Source organism: Nymphaea colorata, chromosome 11 (assembly GCF_008831285.2).
Source record: "Nymphaea colorata isolate Beijing-Zhang1983 chromosome 11, ASM883128v2, whole genome shotgun sequence".
Classification (NCBI taxonomy): domain Eukaryota; kingdom Viridiplantae; phylum Streptophyta; class Magnoliopsida; order Nymphaeales; family Nymphaeaceae; genus Nymphaea; species Nymphaea colorata.
The window spans coordinates 8,892,351-8,907,750 of NC_045148.1; the positions used below are offsets into that span (position 1 = coordinate 8,892,351).

The 15,400-nt window shown below is 36.7% G+C and overlaps 2 protein-coding genes across 5 annotated transcripts; both read right to left on the minus strand.

The window, feature by feature from the left end:
- Positions 1 to 3,692: 3,692 nt before the first annotated feature.
- LOC116263736 (myrcene synthase, chloroplastic-like) lies at positions 3,693 to 8,625 on the minus strand. Of its 4 annotated transcripts, none has more exons than XM_031643490.2 (8): positions 8,475 to 8,625; positions 7,303 to 7,396; positions 6,807 to 7,059; positions 6,313 to 6,694; positions 5,987 to 6,205; positions 5,050 to 5,188; positions 4,674 to 4,922; positions 3,693 to 4,226 (listed from the first exon to the last, which is right to left on the minus strand). In XM_031643490.2, exons 2-8 carry the CDS (start codon positions 7,390 to 7,392, stop codon positions 3,930 to 3,932), a joined length of 1,629 nt encoding a protein of 542 aa, XP_031499350.1. In that variant the 5' UTR covers positions 7,393 to 7,396; positions 8,475 to 8,625; the 3' UTR covers positions 3,693 to 3,929. The 4 variants fall into 4 exon arrangements, with proteins under 4 accessions (XP_031499350.1, XP_031499349.1, XP_031499348.1 ...); XM_031643489.2 differs by having other exon boundaries at positions 7,303 to 7,423; XM_031643487.2 differs by having other exon boundaries at positions 3,694 to 4,226; positions 7,303 to 7,402.
- Positions 8,626 to 12,664: 4,039 nt separating this feature from the next.
- Positions 12,665 to 15,400, minus strand: LOC116263537 (alpha-thujene synthase, chloroplastic-like). The gene is made up of 8 exons (XM_050080352.1): positions 15,188 to 15,400; positions 14,505 to 14,772; positions 14,109 to 14,411; positions 13,995 to 14,067; positions 13,673 to 13,891; positions 13,061 to 13,202; positions 12,867 to 12,986; positions 12,665 to 12,766 (listed from the first exon to the last, which is right to left on the minus strand). Exons 1-8 carry the CDS (start codon positions 15,398 to 15,400, stop codon positions 12,665 to 12,667), a joined length of 1,440 nt encoding a protein of 479 aa, XP_049936309.1.

Consider the following 15,400-nt stretch of genomic DNA (forward strand, 5'->3'; position numbering starts at 1 on the left):
ATGTTATAGAGAGCTAGGAAACACAACCGCACGTACTGAGGAAGTTTATCAGTATATCCAAGTTCCCATCTGCAAGATTCACGAATCGGACAAATTAAGCAGGAATTAAAAAGATACTATCAGCAAAGATGAAGGAAATGATCGTGAATAAATTAAAATGGTTGTGCTACTGTGCCAATGCAAAGAAATTAAGCAAAAGAAAAGAATGTGCATAGGACAGTCTTATTTGTTGTCCAAATATTTTCACATGACAACATAGACCCAAAATAAAAATAACAGTAAAAAATTTGATGTTTTACCAAGAATTTAATTTCATGGGTTTCTGCATATGAGCATGCCTCTTAATCAGACCATTAATCAATTACTTGGCCTTCTAAATTTTCCTCTAAGTGCTTGCCTAATTATCTAGCTTCTCTTGCAAACGTTTGTAGTTTCTTGACACCAATGGCTTAATCTATGATTTCCTACACACAGGAAAAAGAGGATTGAAGATGACCCCTAGTTTTCCATCAACCCGTCCCTAGAAAACTTCAACTTCTCTACCAACTCAAGGTCCCTGCACCATCTAGAGAAATTAAATTAAGGATTGAAAAGAATCGATTCCGTGTTTCAAATCTAAGTTTATTTTGGTATCGGCAATCAAAAGAAATGCATCGATCTGGTATTGCCGACCTTAACATCTCATTGACTTCTGCACGTTCTTACTCTCTTTTAATTTGCAAAGCGCTCCAAATGGCCCACACTGGTAGGGGCAAGACGCTCATGCTAATGCAAACACGGGAGTAACTAATTATTATTTTTTTATTGAAAAAATAATTACCACACTAATTAATTTCATAAAAAAAAGTAATGAATTATAGGCCTGGACTGCAATCAGTTCCCCCTTCTCTATCTTGCTATACTGCACGCGTGCTTTACATTGTTTGTAGTTGATTCTTAGATTCTTAAAAAGATAGCTTGGCTTTTTTATATGCAATTTCATTTCTATTGATCTACATAAAATTGATTGCTATATATATATATATATATATATATATATATATATATATATATATATATATATAGAGAGAGAGAGAGAGAGAGAGAGAGGGAGAGAGAGAGAGGACCAAATGGAAAAACATTAACAAGAACTTGGTGACAAGAAGTCATGCAAAAAAAAGGGAAAAACAAAAAAGAATAGAAAACAACAAAAAGAAGAGAGTAGAAGGAGATGAAAAGGGAGGCTAAACAGCGGCCAACGACAATGACAACGACAAGAGCAAGTTCATGCAACAATAGTTCTACTGTCCGATGAATTTATCTCAAAACTTTAGGACAAATTCATGCGACCAAACTGACAAAAGTCAGCTCAGGGATGAAGAGAGAGATTCATGATCGATCCAAGTACAATTGAATCACATGTAAAATAAACAAAAGCAAAAAAGTTCACGATCGCTGGCCATATTTGAAGGAGAATCTTTCCTAGGGTTTCGTCGTTTTTACTGTAATTTTTAAGATTCCATTACCAAAGGATATATCTACCTTTTTTGTTTTACATGTCCTAGATCCCGTACTCTGCATTGTGGAGGCAGTACTCAACATCGATTCACCATTTATGCATGTTCTTTAGACAATTAACCAAAAGTGGTGCCGATTTCAATACCGGAATCATAAGCTGAATGGTTTCCCAAATACATGTGTTACTTACTTGCCTAGAAATCAGTACCTTGATGTGAACTAGCCGCTTTCTACTTTGAAAAACATACAAAAGAAATTATATGTATTGTCTTTATCTGTTTAATAATGGGGCAATCTAGGTAGAATGGCAGGAATTCCAATGGGATGCAAAATCTAATTTTTTGTCTAATTGAGTAAAGAAATGCATATATATCACAATCGAAAACTGAGACTGATATCCAATTTGGTTACACTTAGAAGTGGAATTTTCAAAAGTTTGGATGTGGATTTGATTTAAAAAATTCAGGCTCAAAGGTCCAGGAATTCAAATCCCCACCAAGGTTTGCATCGGATATCCTGAAGATGAATGAATCTGCTACAAAATGAAACAGCACTAGGACTGAAACAACAATTTCATAATTAACCAATCAACAAAAAAAGTCCTTCACTAATTGTGTACCATGTGAAGAAAAGCGAGAAAAGGAAGAACTAAAATTATTGCTATTTTTAGAAAATAAAAATTTATATGTTAAAAATTGGGAAAAAAAATAATTTTCCCCATGTGAAAATTTTGTGAAAAAAACAGTGGCCCCTGGTCATAAATTTTGATAAATTTTATCTATCGAGTCTCTCTTCAACCTCTGAAAGTCTCTCTTCAGCCTCTCAAGAAAGAAAACCATGGCTCCACCTCTAAACCCAACATGCAACAGCCATGCATTGAAGAGAAACAAGGGAGTTGAAGTATTTTACGATTTTTTTTTTTTAAAATGTCTTTTTTTTTTTTTGGACTGATCATTACATACTTTGGTGCACAACTTTTTGGGCACATAGTTTGCACATAACCAGCTGCTTCATATTTATCATGGTAAAAGTGAGGAGGCGGCCCACAATTGATTCATTTCAGGCTGACAATTCTCAAGGTACGTCAGCCATCGCCAGCGTTACTTTGAAGAAGCATCTTTGTATTTTTTGTAAAGGACGGAAGACCATCTCCGGGCTGCTTTTTATCCGAACCAGGTCATGTATATTTATCATTAAAGTTTTTTTTTTCAGTCTAACCTTGTAGAAATAATCTTTAAGGCCAATTTGGTGAAGAACATTATTAACTTCGTTATTTTTTTAATTTAATAATATTTTCTTAATAATAAAAAAATAAACGGCTCTAAAAACATCAAAATTTTTATAGTGGAGAAGATCATTTTTTTCATAAAAATAACTTGATCAAAAACATGTTTTATATTAAATTATTGTTTTAAAACACATTAAGTTGTTCATATTTTGTTTAAAACACATTTTAACACAAATGTAAGAGGTCAGGTTTTTATTTCTTACCCAAGTGTGTGTTGGTGTGTGTGTATAAACCAATGTATTAATTTAATACAGGTTGCAGAGGCGTCCCTTGGCTAAAAAAAACCAATGTCTTTGAAACCGTTTTCAGCTTTATTAACATACAAGAAACAATTCAGGTCCAAGGCCAAGTCCGGTTAATGGAAAGTCGATTAGTCCAGATTCAATAAATGGTGAACCCGAACTTAGTCCAGATCCAGACCACTTACATCTCCATAAATTAAACTTACTAAGTGGTAAATATTGTCCAATTATTCTGAAAGGTCATGGGCCTGCCATTAGTGCCGACCCACGAAAAATTGTTTAGTAAGATCCCCGTGGATTAGTACGATCCTCCGGGATACTGATGCAGATAGTTGAATTAAATGTCATTATTAAGAATTTAACGCACAGAGAACCAAAGGTTTTGAAGCATGCTTTGTGAACCCTGAGGGTGGTCGGCACAGAGAGAGGCTGTAGTCTTTCTTAAAGATGTTGGAATGAACCACTCACCCTTAACAAAAAAAAAAACAAAAAAAAAAATAATTTTTTTCAAGTGAAAGATGTAGGCAAAAAATTATCCTTTTTAATAATAATAATAATGCACCATATTTCCCCCCTTAATGTATATACCTCTTTTAGAGACTAGAACTAACTTTTTTCTTTAGCGAAAACAAAAATTAAACATAAATTTCTGGATGATACCTTGTTAATTTTTTGTTGGCAAGCTACTGCCCATTAACCTACTAATTGCATTTGATAAAGTTTTTTAAAAAGTGAGCAAATGTAAGGTGCTATAATAATAGATAAAATTCTGAAGAAAACACAGTACAGAATATATCCATCCCCATCCTTCTCTAGTTCCTACAGCCTCGCTGATCTCCATATAATAGAAGATGACCATCATCATGAGGATGACCCAGGGGAAGATGATCATCCATCTCGTATCAAACACTTTCCACCATTAGCTTCAGTATGGGCTCCACAGGATAATCTCTTTCCGCGAAACCATAAGCATCCCCATGTTGATACATGAACTGTGCCATTCTTGCGAGATTCAGGGCACAATGTACAAGAGGGTGACTAGTGCCATTAGAAGTAGCTTCGGTGCATTCTTTATGGAGTTCTTTCCAAGCATTTCCTAGAAGACCATCAACATATTGACGAGCAGCTTCTTCTGACACACTCTTCTCCTTCATGTAACACTGTATGCATTTGGGCACGTCTCCTCTCTCAATCTCGTCCTTCATGAATGTAATGTAAGGAAATTGACTTAGAAAGGAAATGTCTACAAATAAATTCGTAGACCAAGAAAGTAAGATGATTATTTACTCACAACTTATTTCAAATTTTTAGGATAAGTTATCTCCTTAGTCAAACAGATAGAAGTTTTAGCCAAATTGTCATCTGTTTTTCATCCTGATTCACCTTAAAAACATGTTTCTAAAAAACCAATTTCATCATGAAAACAGATATCGTAAGTTGTTTGCTAACAGTTGTTTTAGATAAGTTTTACATGGATCATACATGACAGTTTAAATTACATCCAAAGTATATATCTTTTGAAAACGCCAAATTGAAAAGGTAATAGTTTTTGATAGGAACACAAGTGACACTAAAAGTTTAATATAGCAAGAGTTTCTTTCTCATTCTATTGTTTTATTTTGAAGGTTAGGAAAAAGCGAATGAACCTTAGAAGTGCCAAGGTCATTTTGAAGCCGCACGGTGATGGAAGACTTCTTTATCAGGTTGATGTAATGGTCTATGTCCATGGTAGCGTCTTCTTTTATGGCATGTTGCATGAAGAAATAAGCATGGATAAGAAACACAGGTCCTGACATGGAAACCCATGCATTATCCAAGTATTCTTCTACGGTGGGTGTATATCCATTATAGAACCACTTTGCTTCCACTAAATATGCCTTGCACAGTTCAGCCCACTGTAATAAATGACGACTGTTAATTGCAGTGAATCTGAAAAAACTTAGTGTTGAAGTGCCATCATTTTTTTTTTGGGTAAATCAATACAAAATACCATGTCGTTAATAAAGATAAATGTATACTTACCGCTCTTGTCAAGTAGCCTAAGATGTTGCGGCCTTTGTCCCGCATGAAGTCATAGGCAAATTGATTGGTTGTGTTATAGAGAGCTAGGAAACACAATCGCATGTATTGAGGAAGTTTATCAATATATCCAATTTCCCATCTGCATATTTCATGAACCCAACAAATTCAGGAGAAATTTAAGGATAATATCAGCGAAGATGAAGAACATGCTATTGAAGAAATTATAATGGTTGTGCTACTGCGCCAATGCAAAGAAATTAAGTAAAAGAAAGTGATGTGCATTGCATAGTACTCCTATTTGTTTGTGTAATACCTTCATAAGTTCACATAAACAAAAAGAAAAAGGAAATGGAAAAACTGTCAAAAGCTTGATGCTTTACCAAGAATTTAATTTTGTGGGCTTCTGCATATGAGCAAGCATCTTAACCAACAAATTAATTACTTGGCCTTCTCTATTTTCCTTTAAGTGCATGCCTAATTAATCTATGATTTGTCTCACATCCAAAAAATAGAGAGCTATAATCATGAGTCTAAGTGCAAAAATATAATTGATAAAATTTTGTTTTTTTATAGAAATAGAGAAAAAGAGGAATGACTTAATTTTTGGGTGAGCATGAAGAATATTTCATTCTACCTCTTAAATGACAGTTTTGTCTCTCTAAAGTACAAGACCTGCTTTCGACAACTTCACTAAACTTCAACTTGGGTATTAATTGGCCCCCCATTTTGCAGCACAGAGTGTTGACACCCTGAAAATTTGAAATGAAAACTGGCCGCCTACCAGCCCCCACTCTAACAGATATGTCAACCCCCTCGGGGATGATAAATGATCTTAATTACTTGACATGACTAGCCCAATCATTGCAGAGCCGAGAAGTAAATTAAGAGCATGGAATTACATTTCAACCTAAGAAGTAAATTAAGGGCAAGGACTTACTTTTCCACAACCTCACTGAACAGTTCTAACTCATCAAGTGTGCCATACACGTCATAAACATCATCAATGGCGGTGATAAGGCAAGCGACTTTTGTAAGTCCTTTCCTACAGACAGAGAAAGGAGGATTGAAAATGACTCCTACAGCCCATAAATAATTGTCCATCAACCTGTCCCTAGCAAATTTCAGGTTCGTTGCCAATTGAAGTTCCCTCCACCACCTAGATAGAGAAAATTAGTTATTGAAATGAATCGAATTAGTGAATCAAATATAAGTTTATTTTGATATACATAAACAAAAGAAATTCATCAATTTGGTATTTCGGACCTCGACATCTCCTTCACTTCTGCTTGGTACAAAGACTGCACATTATTGAAATCAAGCTTTGCTAGTTTGAGTAAACAAGAGTGGTGCCCAGGCATCCTTTCATATAAATCTATGTAATTCCTCGCTTCTGATCTTAGCATCCTTCTCGAAAGAGGGATCTCCAAGGCATGAGCAATCTGTATCGCGAGGGTGCAGTCTGAATTATTCGACTTGGTCGTACTTTCTCGGAGATGATGAGTTGTGAAGTCCATGGCCTCTTTCAATATGTGCTCCCCTTCAAATCTAAGATGTGAAGCTTCATACAAGTTCAGCAACGCCTTTAAATCTTCTGCAAGGACATTTCTAAATCTGCCTCTTTCATCCACAAATACTTGAAAAACATCTGTGACAGTACATCACCAAAAAAAAAAAAAGGAAAAAGTTGGACTAGATACTTAGAACAAAAGTTTATGCATTAATCAGAAAAAATACATACGCTAATTTATAATATTTACCCGGAGAAGCATGATAGCCATGTTGCCGCAGCAATCGGAATCTAAGAGCTACAAAGTATAGGTCTTCACATTCCTTTCTGTCTTCGAAAATGCAGTCCATTACAAGTTTGATCTCCTTCTCAAAGTGGTATGAAACTCCTAACCTTTGGAGATCATCCACGAGCTCCATCTGAGCCACTGGCTCGTCGCGACCTTCCAGCACTTGCCTCACATTTTGTTTAATCTCCTCAATGTTCTCGCTGCCATGGTCATCCTGCCGTGATCTCTTTCAGTTAATTAACCATTACCGAAACAAGCCAGTGTAGAAAAATAACATGCGATCATTATATATTATTAGCATGCTTAACCATCTAAGTGTGAAGATGCAGCATACATGGATATTTCAGCAAAAAATGAAACAACTGATTGCTGAATTAGTTCTAGACAACTGAATGAGGAGAGTGGTAGATCTAGAGTCCGTTGAAATTTGACAAGCTTTTGTATAGGAACGACTTACCTCGTGTGTGCTTTTCAATGACTGGATGAGATCATCTGTCCACCGGCTTGGAGGATAGTTCCCCGAACGTCTCTGAACTGGTTGAGACATGGTGCTTATGCTTATGCAAACATGGAATTCACTAATCAATTTCTTTGTTAAAAAAACAAAAAGACCACATTAATTAATTTCATAAAGAACAGTAACGAATTATATGTGTACAATCAGTCTCCCCTTCTCTAACTCTCTCTATACCGCCTGCGTGGTTGATATTGCTTGTACTTGAGCATTTAATATATGAGTTAAGGATCTGGAAGAAAAGGGATCTCGAACCATAAGTAAATTAACCTAGCTAAGGCGGAGAGAAATTAAGAGGGGAGGCAGACGGGCAGTCCGAAGGGGCAGAGCAAAGAGTCACAATGTTGTTTAAAACATCATAAACCATCACTATATAGTAAATGATTGCTAATACTGTGGTTATGTGATATTTTTTGCCAGGGTTTATAAATATTTTATCATTTCATAATCGAATATGAGGTAGATGAGATAAGTTGTAATAGAAATCAAACTATTTTTTAAAGAACCTGATATACCCCTCAAACGGGACGAGGGTTTTCATTTGAGAAAACTCATTTATTTTCCTTTTTTGTCTTATAAACGGTATCTTAGGGTTTTAGTTTAAGGAAACTCATTTATATCCCCTTCTTTTCTCTGTTTTTTCTCTTATAAATGTGTCCTAGACTTTTGAAAAAACAGATTGGCTTTTCTACTTATAACTTAGATTCTTAAAATCGATGGCCAAGATGGTTTTCATTAAATTTGGTACTCTCTCTCTCTCCACCTCGCCCCACCCCCCCCCCCACCCCCCTCTCTATACCAATGCACCACCATAAAACATAAAACACTGAGTAAATAATGGAATACATAGTTCTGTCATATAAAAAAACTCAGAAAGAACACCAAAAAAAAATCATCTTTTCCCAATGCTGTTGTGGTGTTTTGTGTGGGAGACAGAACAATGGGTTCTAATCCCGAACATCATGTGATGCCCCTTATCAGGAGGATGAGCTGCAATGTAGCGAGCTACATGCCTGCAGCCACTTGGGTCACGCCCTCTAGCTTGAGTCACAGGACTTGAGAACTCAAACATATGCATGGTAGAGATTAGAGAAGCTGGGAAAGCAATGAATTACGTGATATGATATGCAAGTTGGGTGCTGATGCTCGATCAGAAGCTTCAACTCTGCTGTTCCTCCCTCGCACTTCTCCTGATTTCTCCTTCTAGCTGGTTGATCAGAACAATGATCAAGGTAGGTGGGTAGATGATTCAATATTTTGTGCTCACAAGGGTTCCCTATTTATAAGATGCATGCCTTGACTTTCCACTTTGAGACAATTCCCAGTAATTACATGACGCTTGCAGTGAAGCTGCTTCCATGCAGTGCTTGTGCATGGCGGTATAATGACACCAAAATACCTTTGTTCACTAAAAAGGAAGCCCTTCTACAAGGATTAAAAGTCTAAAAAAAAAGACCTTTTTCAAAAATCCTGAAGGCGACCCAAGGCTGAAAAGTTCGCAATAATTAAGGGAGAATATTTCGTGAGATTTGTTGCATCGTGGAAGCAGTAAATATCGGTTCACCATTTATGTTTTGTAGACAGCTAATTGAAAGTAGTGCAGAATTCAATATCGGCATATATCATAAGCTGAATCGTTTCACTAATACATGTCCATCTAACAAGGGGCCAACATAAGTCCAATTTTGCATGTCTGGGCTACAGATAAAAGGTAATGAAGTCTTTCTTTTAACAACTTCAGCAGCACCGGTAGTATGCGTCTTTAAAAGAAAAAAGAATTTGCAACGGCAGAGATAATTCCTCCGTTTCTAACTATTTATTTTTGTGTGCTCATATATCTTATATACTGCGGTTTACAACCAGTTAAAGGATAATAACTGCCCACGACCATAACTGCGCTTGGTAGTTCTGGGAACTGCCGCGTCCACACGTTCAGCATGATCAACATTATGCGCTTGATAGTTTTAGAAACTGATCTTGCACTTCACGTTTGGTGGTTTCTAGAACTGACCATGATGTCATGCTTGGTGGTTTCAGCCTCACACGATCAGCACATGTCATGCCTCAGCACGTCATGTTGGTGGTTCCATGCATCACACGATCAGCACATTTCATGCTTGCTAGTTTAGAAACGTCTATCTTACTAGTCTTTGGGAGCATGGGAAGAGAATCTCACCACCCGATCAAGGGCTGAACACCGTTCCGTTCTTCCCCCTCCTAACCCGCACAGTCTAAAGCTACTTGATGTCATGCACCTCCAACTTGATAAACAAGTGCTCATGCTTTTGTCGTCCAGGGCCAAGTAAAAACTTTTCTGCCATCTGTTCTTTATAAGTATGTATGTGTATATATATTATATGTGTAAAAACACCATTTTGGAGTTTAAGAGTGCCAAATTGATGACTTTTAGTTTGCGAAAGAAATATGGAGTGCCAAGATAAAGGAAGATTAAGTTTCAACTCTGGCAAGGTTTTCGGATGGTGTTTCTCCAATGCCATCGGGTGCTTGCGCTTCATTATAATGGTATTGCCGTATCGTCCTACACTGACTTATATCAAGCAAATTCTTTAAAAAAAAATAAATAAACCAATTAGTAAATACTTTCAAATAAAAATACATCCTCATGGGCCAGCGGTTAGCAGCTACTACGGTCGGCTGAACTCTGGCCAACGCTGGTTTGGTCCTTTTATGAATGGAAGGAAGTCTTCTTTTGTAGTTAAAAGGCTTGTTTTTTTATGAGATTTCTGTTCCGGAAAGGAAAAACGCGGTGTATATTACGCAATCCATGGAAACAGTGTCATATCATTATCGAATATTATCAATAAAAGAAAATGAAAATTATATCGTACATCGTGTCCATGCATCGAATAAGAAAAATAAGAAAAGGATTAAAGAGAAAGAAAGAATAAACTAATCTACATTCCCTCAGCAGATACCGGCTCGTCTGAGAGCAACTCAGCGTTCCCCTTCTCCGGCAATAATTGCTTGAAAATCTTTCTTAAGATTTTATTGCTTCCTTCGTAATTTACAAGATTCTATTGCAACGAGCTGGTCGCCGACATATGCACTCCCTAATCTGTCATAGAATCCCGTACTCTGCATCGAGGAAGCGGTAAATATCGGTTGACCATTTATGTTTTGTAGACAGCTAATCAAAAGTAGTGCCGACTTCAATATCGGCATGTATCATAAGTTGAATCGTTTCAGAAATTCATATGCATTACTTTACTTGGCAAGAAATTAATATCTTAATGTGAACTCCTGGCCTCTTTCCTAAGTACTTTGAAACACGCAGAAAAGAAATTATATTGTTGTTATCCATCTAACAAGGGGCCAATATAAGTCCAATTTTCCATGTCTGGGCCAAAGATAAAAAGGTAATGAAGTCTTTCCTTAATCAACTTTAGCAGCACCGGTACTATGCGTCTTTGGGTGAATGGGAAGAGAATCTCACCACCCGAGCAAGGGCTGAACCCCGTTCTTCCCCACCATTACTCGCACAGTCTGATGCTGCTTGATGTCATACATCTTTAATTAATGGGCCACTTACTAAACAAGTGCTCATGCTTCTGTGTCCAGGGCCAAGCAAAAATTTTTCTGCCATCTGGATTGGGCAGGGATGGGATAAGATGTTGAGATGTTCCTCATAGGGTGCTGGACTTGTCGGTTGGCTAAGGGACAGTTGCAGAACAAGAAGCAGAGAATAAAGAAGACGATACGTAGGTTTTTCAATCGATCGCTAAAACGACGTACAACTTTCTCGAACCTTATATATATATATATATATATATATATATATATATATATATATATATATAGTTAAAGCCAAAGAAAATTATGTGTCGGTAAGACACTGACAAATTTATCAAGTAAAGAAAGGAAAGTAGCAAGTTTGATGAACGAGGAGAAAAAAAAGTCGTGGATGATAAAAACTTAAATACCGTAGCCTTCATGTTCAGCATAGAAGGAGAGGAAGAGAGGGCACTTGGTATAACATTTTAAATTTTATTGCCCAATAATATCAATATCAAAATAAGAAGTTTTTTTAGTCTACGTGGGGAATTGCTCACATGTTTGCCCACACCTAACTTCGCCCTTGGATAGAAGGGTCTTGACATCGATCTGACGTGAGTAGCTACTACATTCCTCTCTTAAATTAAGCATTGTTTTTCTCGTTTAAGCATGCAAAGCTTCATGGGATGTAATATGCGATTGAAATAATGGAATCGAGTGGCGTTTGAAATGAGTATTCATATTTCCCGTCCTTCAAACGGCTCTTTTGCAAGTGTATACATCCAGAAGCAGGGATGGAGCCAGAATATTGGCTTTGGGGAGTAGAATAATGACAGAGAAGTTATTATTGCCAATAATATGTAAATGTACTTGGAGCATAATTTTTGCACGGGTGTTATTTCTCCTTTACGTGCAACGATCTCAAAACGAGGTACCCAGTATATATTTTCTTGTCCTTATAAATCTCGGATGCTTTGCAGTACTAACAGTTTCAAAATCAGATTAAAAAACTGAATCATTTTATGACATGCACATCACTTAGGATAAAAAGTCAATTAACGAAATTAAACTTTCTCTATTGTAACTTTGAAATAGGAGAATTGAAATCGCCCGGCCTTGTGGTGGCTAAAAAATTAGAAATGTTCCCCCTTATCTTTAACTTTTTCTTGAAAATGAGTTGTTAAAAAACAATGTTCTATATACTTGATCCTGCTAAAAGAAAGTAAATCTTTTATTCTGATGATATAGAATAAAAAAAGTTAACTTTGAACTTCTAAAAACAGAGGTAACATAGATTGAATGAAATTTAAAATTTTTTTATTGTGCCTCTGCGTGATACAGGTGCAAGTGTTCTTTCATTTTTTAAAGAAAAAATGGAATTGAGCGAGTAGGGGCAAAGCGAAGATTTTGTTTTGGGGGGTTAAACTTTTGCGGAGCGCTAAATAAAATTTCTCAAGTTCAAAGAGACATCTCATAATTTTTCAAAGTATTATAAGGGCTAAACCAGAATTTTGAAGATTTTGATGTGCAAAATTTGATTTTTCAAAATCTGCGGAGGAGGGCTTGGCTCCACCTGTAGAATAGTGCCCCCTGAATTTCCCAGCAGGGATACATAGGAAGGCAACTGGTGTATGGGCTCTTCGATGATCCTGGATGGGGAGAATTGGGTAGGAAGATCAACACCATTTCATTTTTCTTCAAACCATACAAGGAAAAGGTTCATCAATGATCATTTGATAATGACAATAGTAACAAATTATTTTATGAATCCGCTTCAAAGATTTTGACAAGTTCATAGAACACTATATTGTAATGTTCTAGAATCTGCTCCAATATTATTGGGATATTCGTGGGATGATTTATTACACTCTTCATAGTGAGGGATCTTTATAAGCTGTTTGGCACAAGTAACACATTATTACTGTCTAGTGAAACTGGCCAAAAAATTAAGAAAAATTTATAGAACCTTATAACATGGTGTTATATGAATGTACCATAAATTTTGAGGCAGAATCACTAGACAGGAACAATCTAAATACTTTATTCTCATTTACATCATCATATGATTCCACGACTAGGGCTTTGGATTTGACAAAGGAATATTGGTACATAAGCTGAAATATTATCATAATTTTTGGTAAATTACTATAAAGTATATCACTATTAAGAAAGATAAATGTATATTTACAGCTCTTGTCATGTAGCCTAGGATGTTGAGGCCTTTGTCCCGCATGAATTCGAAGGCAAATTGGTTGGTTGTGTTATAAAGAGCTAGGAAACACATCCGCCGCATGTACTGAGGAAGTTTATCGATGTATCCAATGTCCCATCTGCAAAATTCGTGAATTCAGCAACTCAAGTAAAAATTAAAAGGATGAAACTTGAGAAAAGGAAAACAGAATGAAGGAAATGGTTGTGTGGCTGCCTATATATGCAAAAAAACATAATTAAGAAGATATGAATTTTTATCAGTTTCTTAGGACCTATTAAGTAACTGGCTTTCTTTACTTAATTTATTGCGTAAGAGCCTCAGCAGGTTTCTCTTGCAAACATCAGCTTCCTCACATTAGTGTCAATTTATAACATTATCACAAATATCCTTCAGTTTCCTCTCCCTGACCAATAAGTACGAATCTAAATTGTGCCATAATCAGAATCCTATATGCAGAAATGGAATAGATAAAGTTTGATTTTTCTGAGAAAAAAAAAATATTCTGGATCGCTTAGCCGGTTGGCATTCAGTACTGATGTCCAAATGCTTATAACATGCCAAGAAGTAAAGAAGGCATCGTGGAGTTACCTGTCAACAGCCTCTGTGAACAGTTCTAGCTCATCAATTGTACCATACACATCATAAACATCATCGATAGTCGTGATGAGGCAATTGAGTTTCGTATGACCCTTTCTACAGACAGATAAAAGAGGATTGAAGTTGACTCCTATGGTACACACGTAGTTCTCCATCAATCTGTCCCTCGAAAATTTTAAGTTCTCTGCCAACTCAAGGCCCCTCCACCACCTGGAGAAGATCAATTGTTACAATGAATTGGATAGTTAATGTTTCAAATTATATAAGTTTAGGTGATGTAAGAAAAAGAAATGCATCTACTGTTACCAAGTACCTTAACATCTCCTTTATTTCTGCTTGGTACAAAAACTGCACATTATTGAAATCCAGCTTTGCCAATACAAAAACTGCACATTATTGAAATCCAGCTTTGCCAATCTGAGTAAACCAGAGTGGTGTTCAGGCTTCCCTTCATAAAAATCTATGTAACTCCTTGCTTCCGACCTAAGCATCCTTCTTGAAAGTGGAAGCTCCAAGGCATGTGCTACCTGCTTCCCAAGGCTGGAATCTAAGTTCAGCATCTTGGCACTTTCCTTGAGGTAATAAGTTGTCAAGGTCATGGCCTCTTCCAATATGTTCTCCCCTTCGAGTCCTAGATGTGAAGCTTCATACAGGCTCAGCAACCCCTTCACGTCTTCTGCAAGGATGTTCTTGAATTTCCCTGTTTCGTCCTTAAATACTTTAAAAACATCTGTGACGATCCAAACAAGAAAAGGTCACGCTATGAACTCAAAAATTAATGAAAGTATGTTCCTTCATATTATAAACCAAGATTAATATTTACCATGGGAGGCAGGATAACCGTGTTGCCTCAGCAATCTGAATCTAAGAGCTGCAGCATGGAGGTCTTCACATTCCTTTCTGTCTTCGAAAATGGAGTCCATTACAACTTTGATCTCCTTCTCAAAGTGATACGATACTCCTAACCTTTGGAGGGTATCCAAGAGCTCCATCTGAGCCACTGGCTCATGGCAAGCGTCCACCATTAATTGTTTCACGTCTTCTTTGATCTCCTCAGTGTTATCGCTTCCATGCTTGCCCTGCATTGATCTCTTTCGATTAAAGAAAACAAAGCGGCTCTAGAGTAATACGTATATGTCTATTAATATTTCTTAGACCATCTAAGCGTGAAGATGCATATATGCACGAATCCTCTAACAACTGAAACAACCGATCGTAATCTTTGAATTAATTCTTTACCAATAGAATGAGGACAGGTGCTTGCTAAGGATGTCAATGTATCTGATTACAATCAGATATCGGACATGAATGTAAAAATCTGATTCAGACCATATTTCAATTTCAGATTTGACTTTTCTTCATTGTATTTGAATCCAAATTCAAAACTCAATATGCTAAAAAAGTATTTAGAGTTATGAATATATTTTCTTCAAATCCAATCTGTTGACCAGCACAAATATGAAATCTTTATAAAGGTTTTATTTATTTTGTATAACAACAATTTACCTCGTGTGTGCTTCTTAATGAGAGGATGAGATCATCTTTCCACTGGCTTGGCCCATAATTCCCCGAGCGTCTTTGAACCGGTGCTTCTACAGCTTGAGGGCTAAGCTGGCATCTCCAAGACGCTTTCTTGCGAGCACTCAACCGTGCTGTTGCTCTCTTCGGCGTAGCCGAAGCACCCAGTATAGTCCACGGTGGTAATGACAAGGAGCTCAT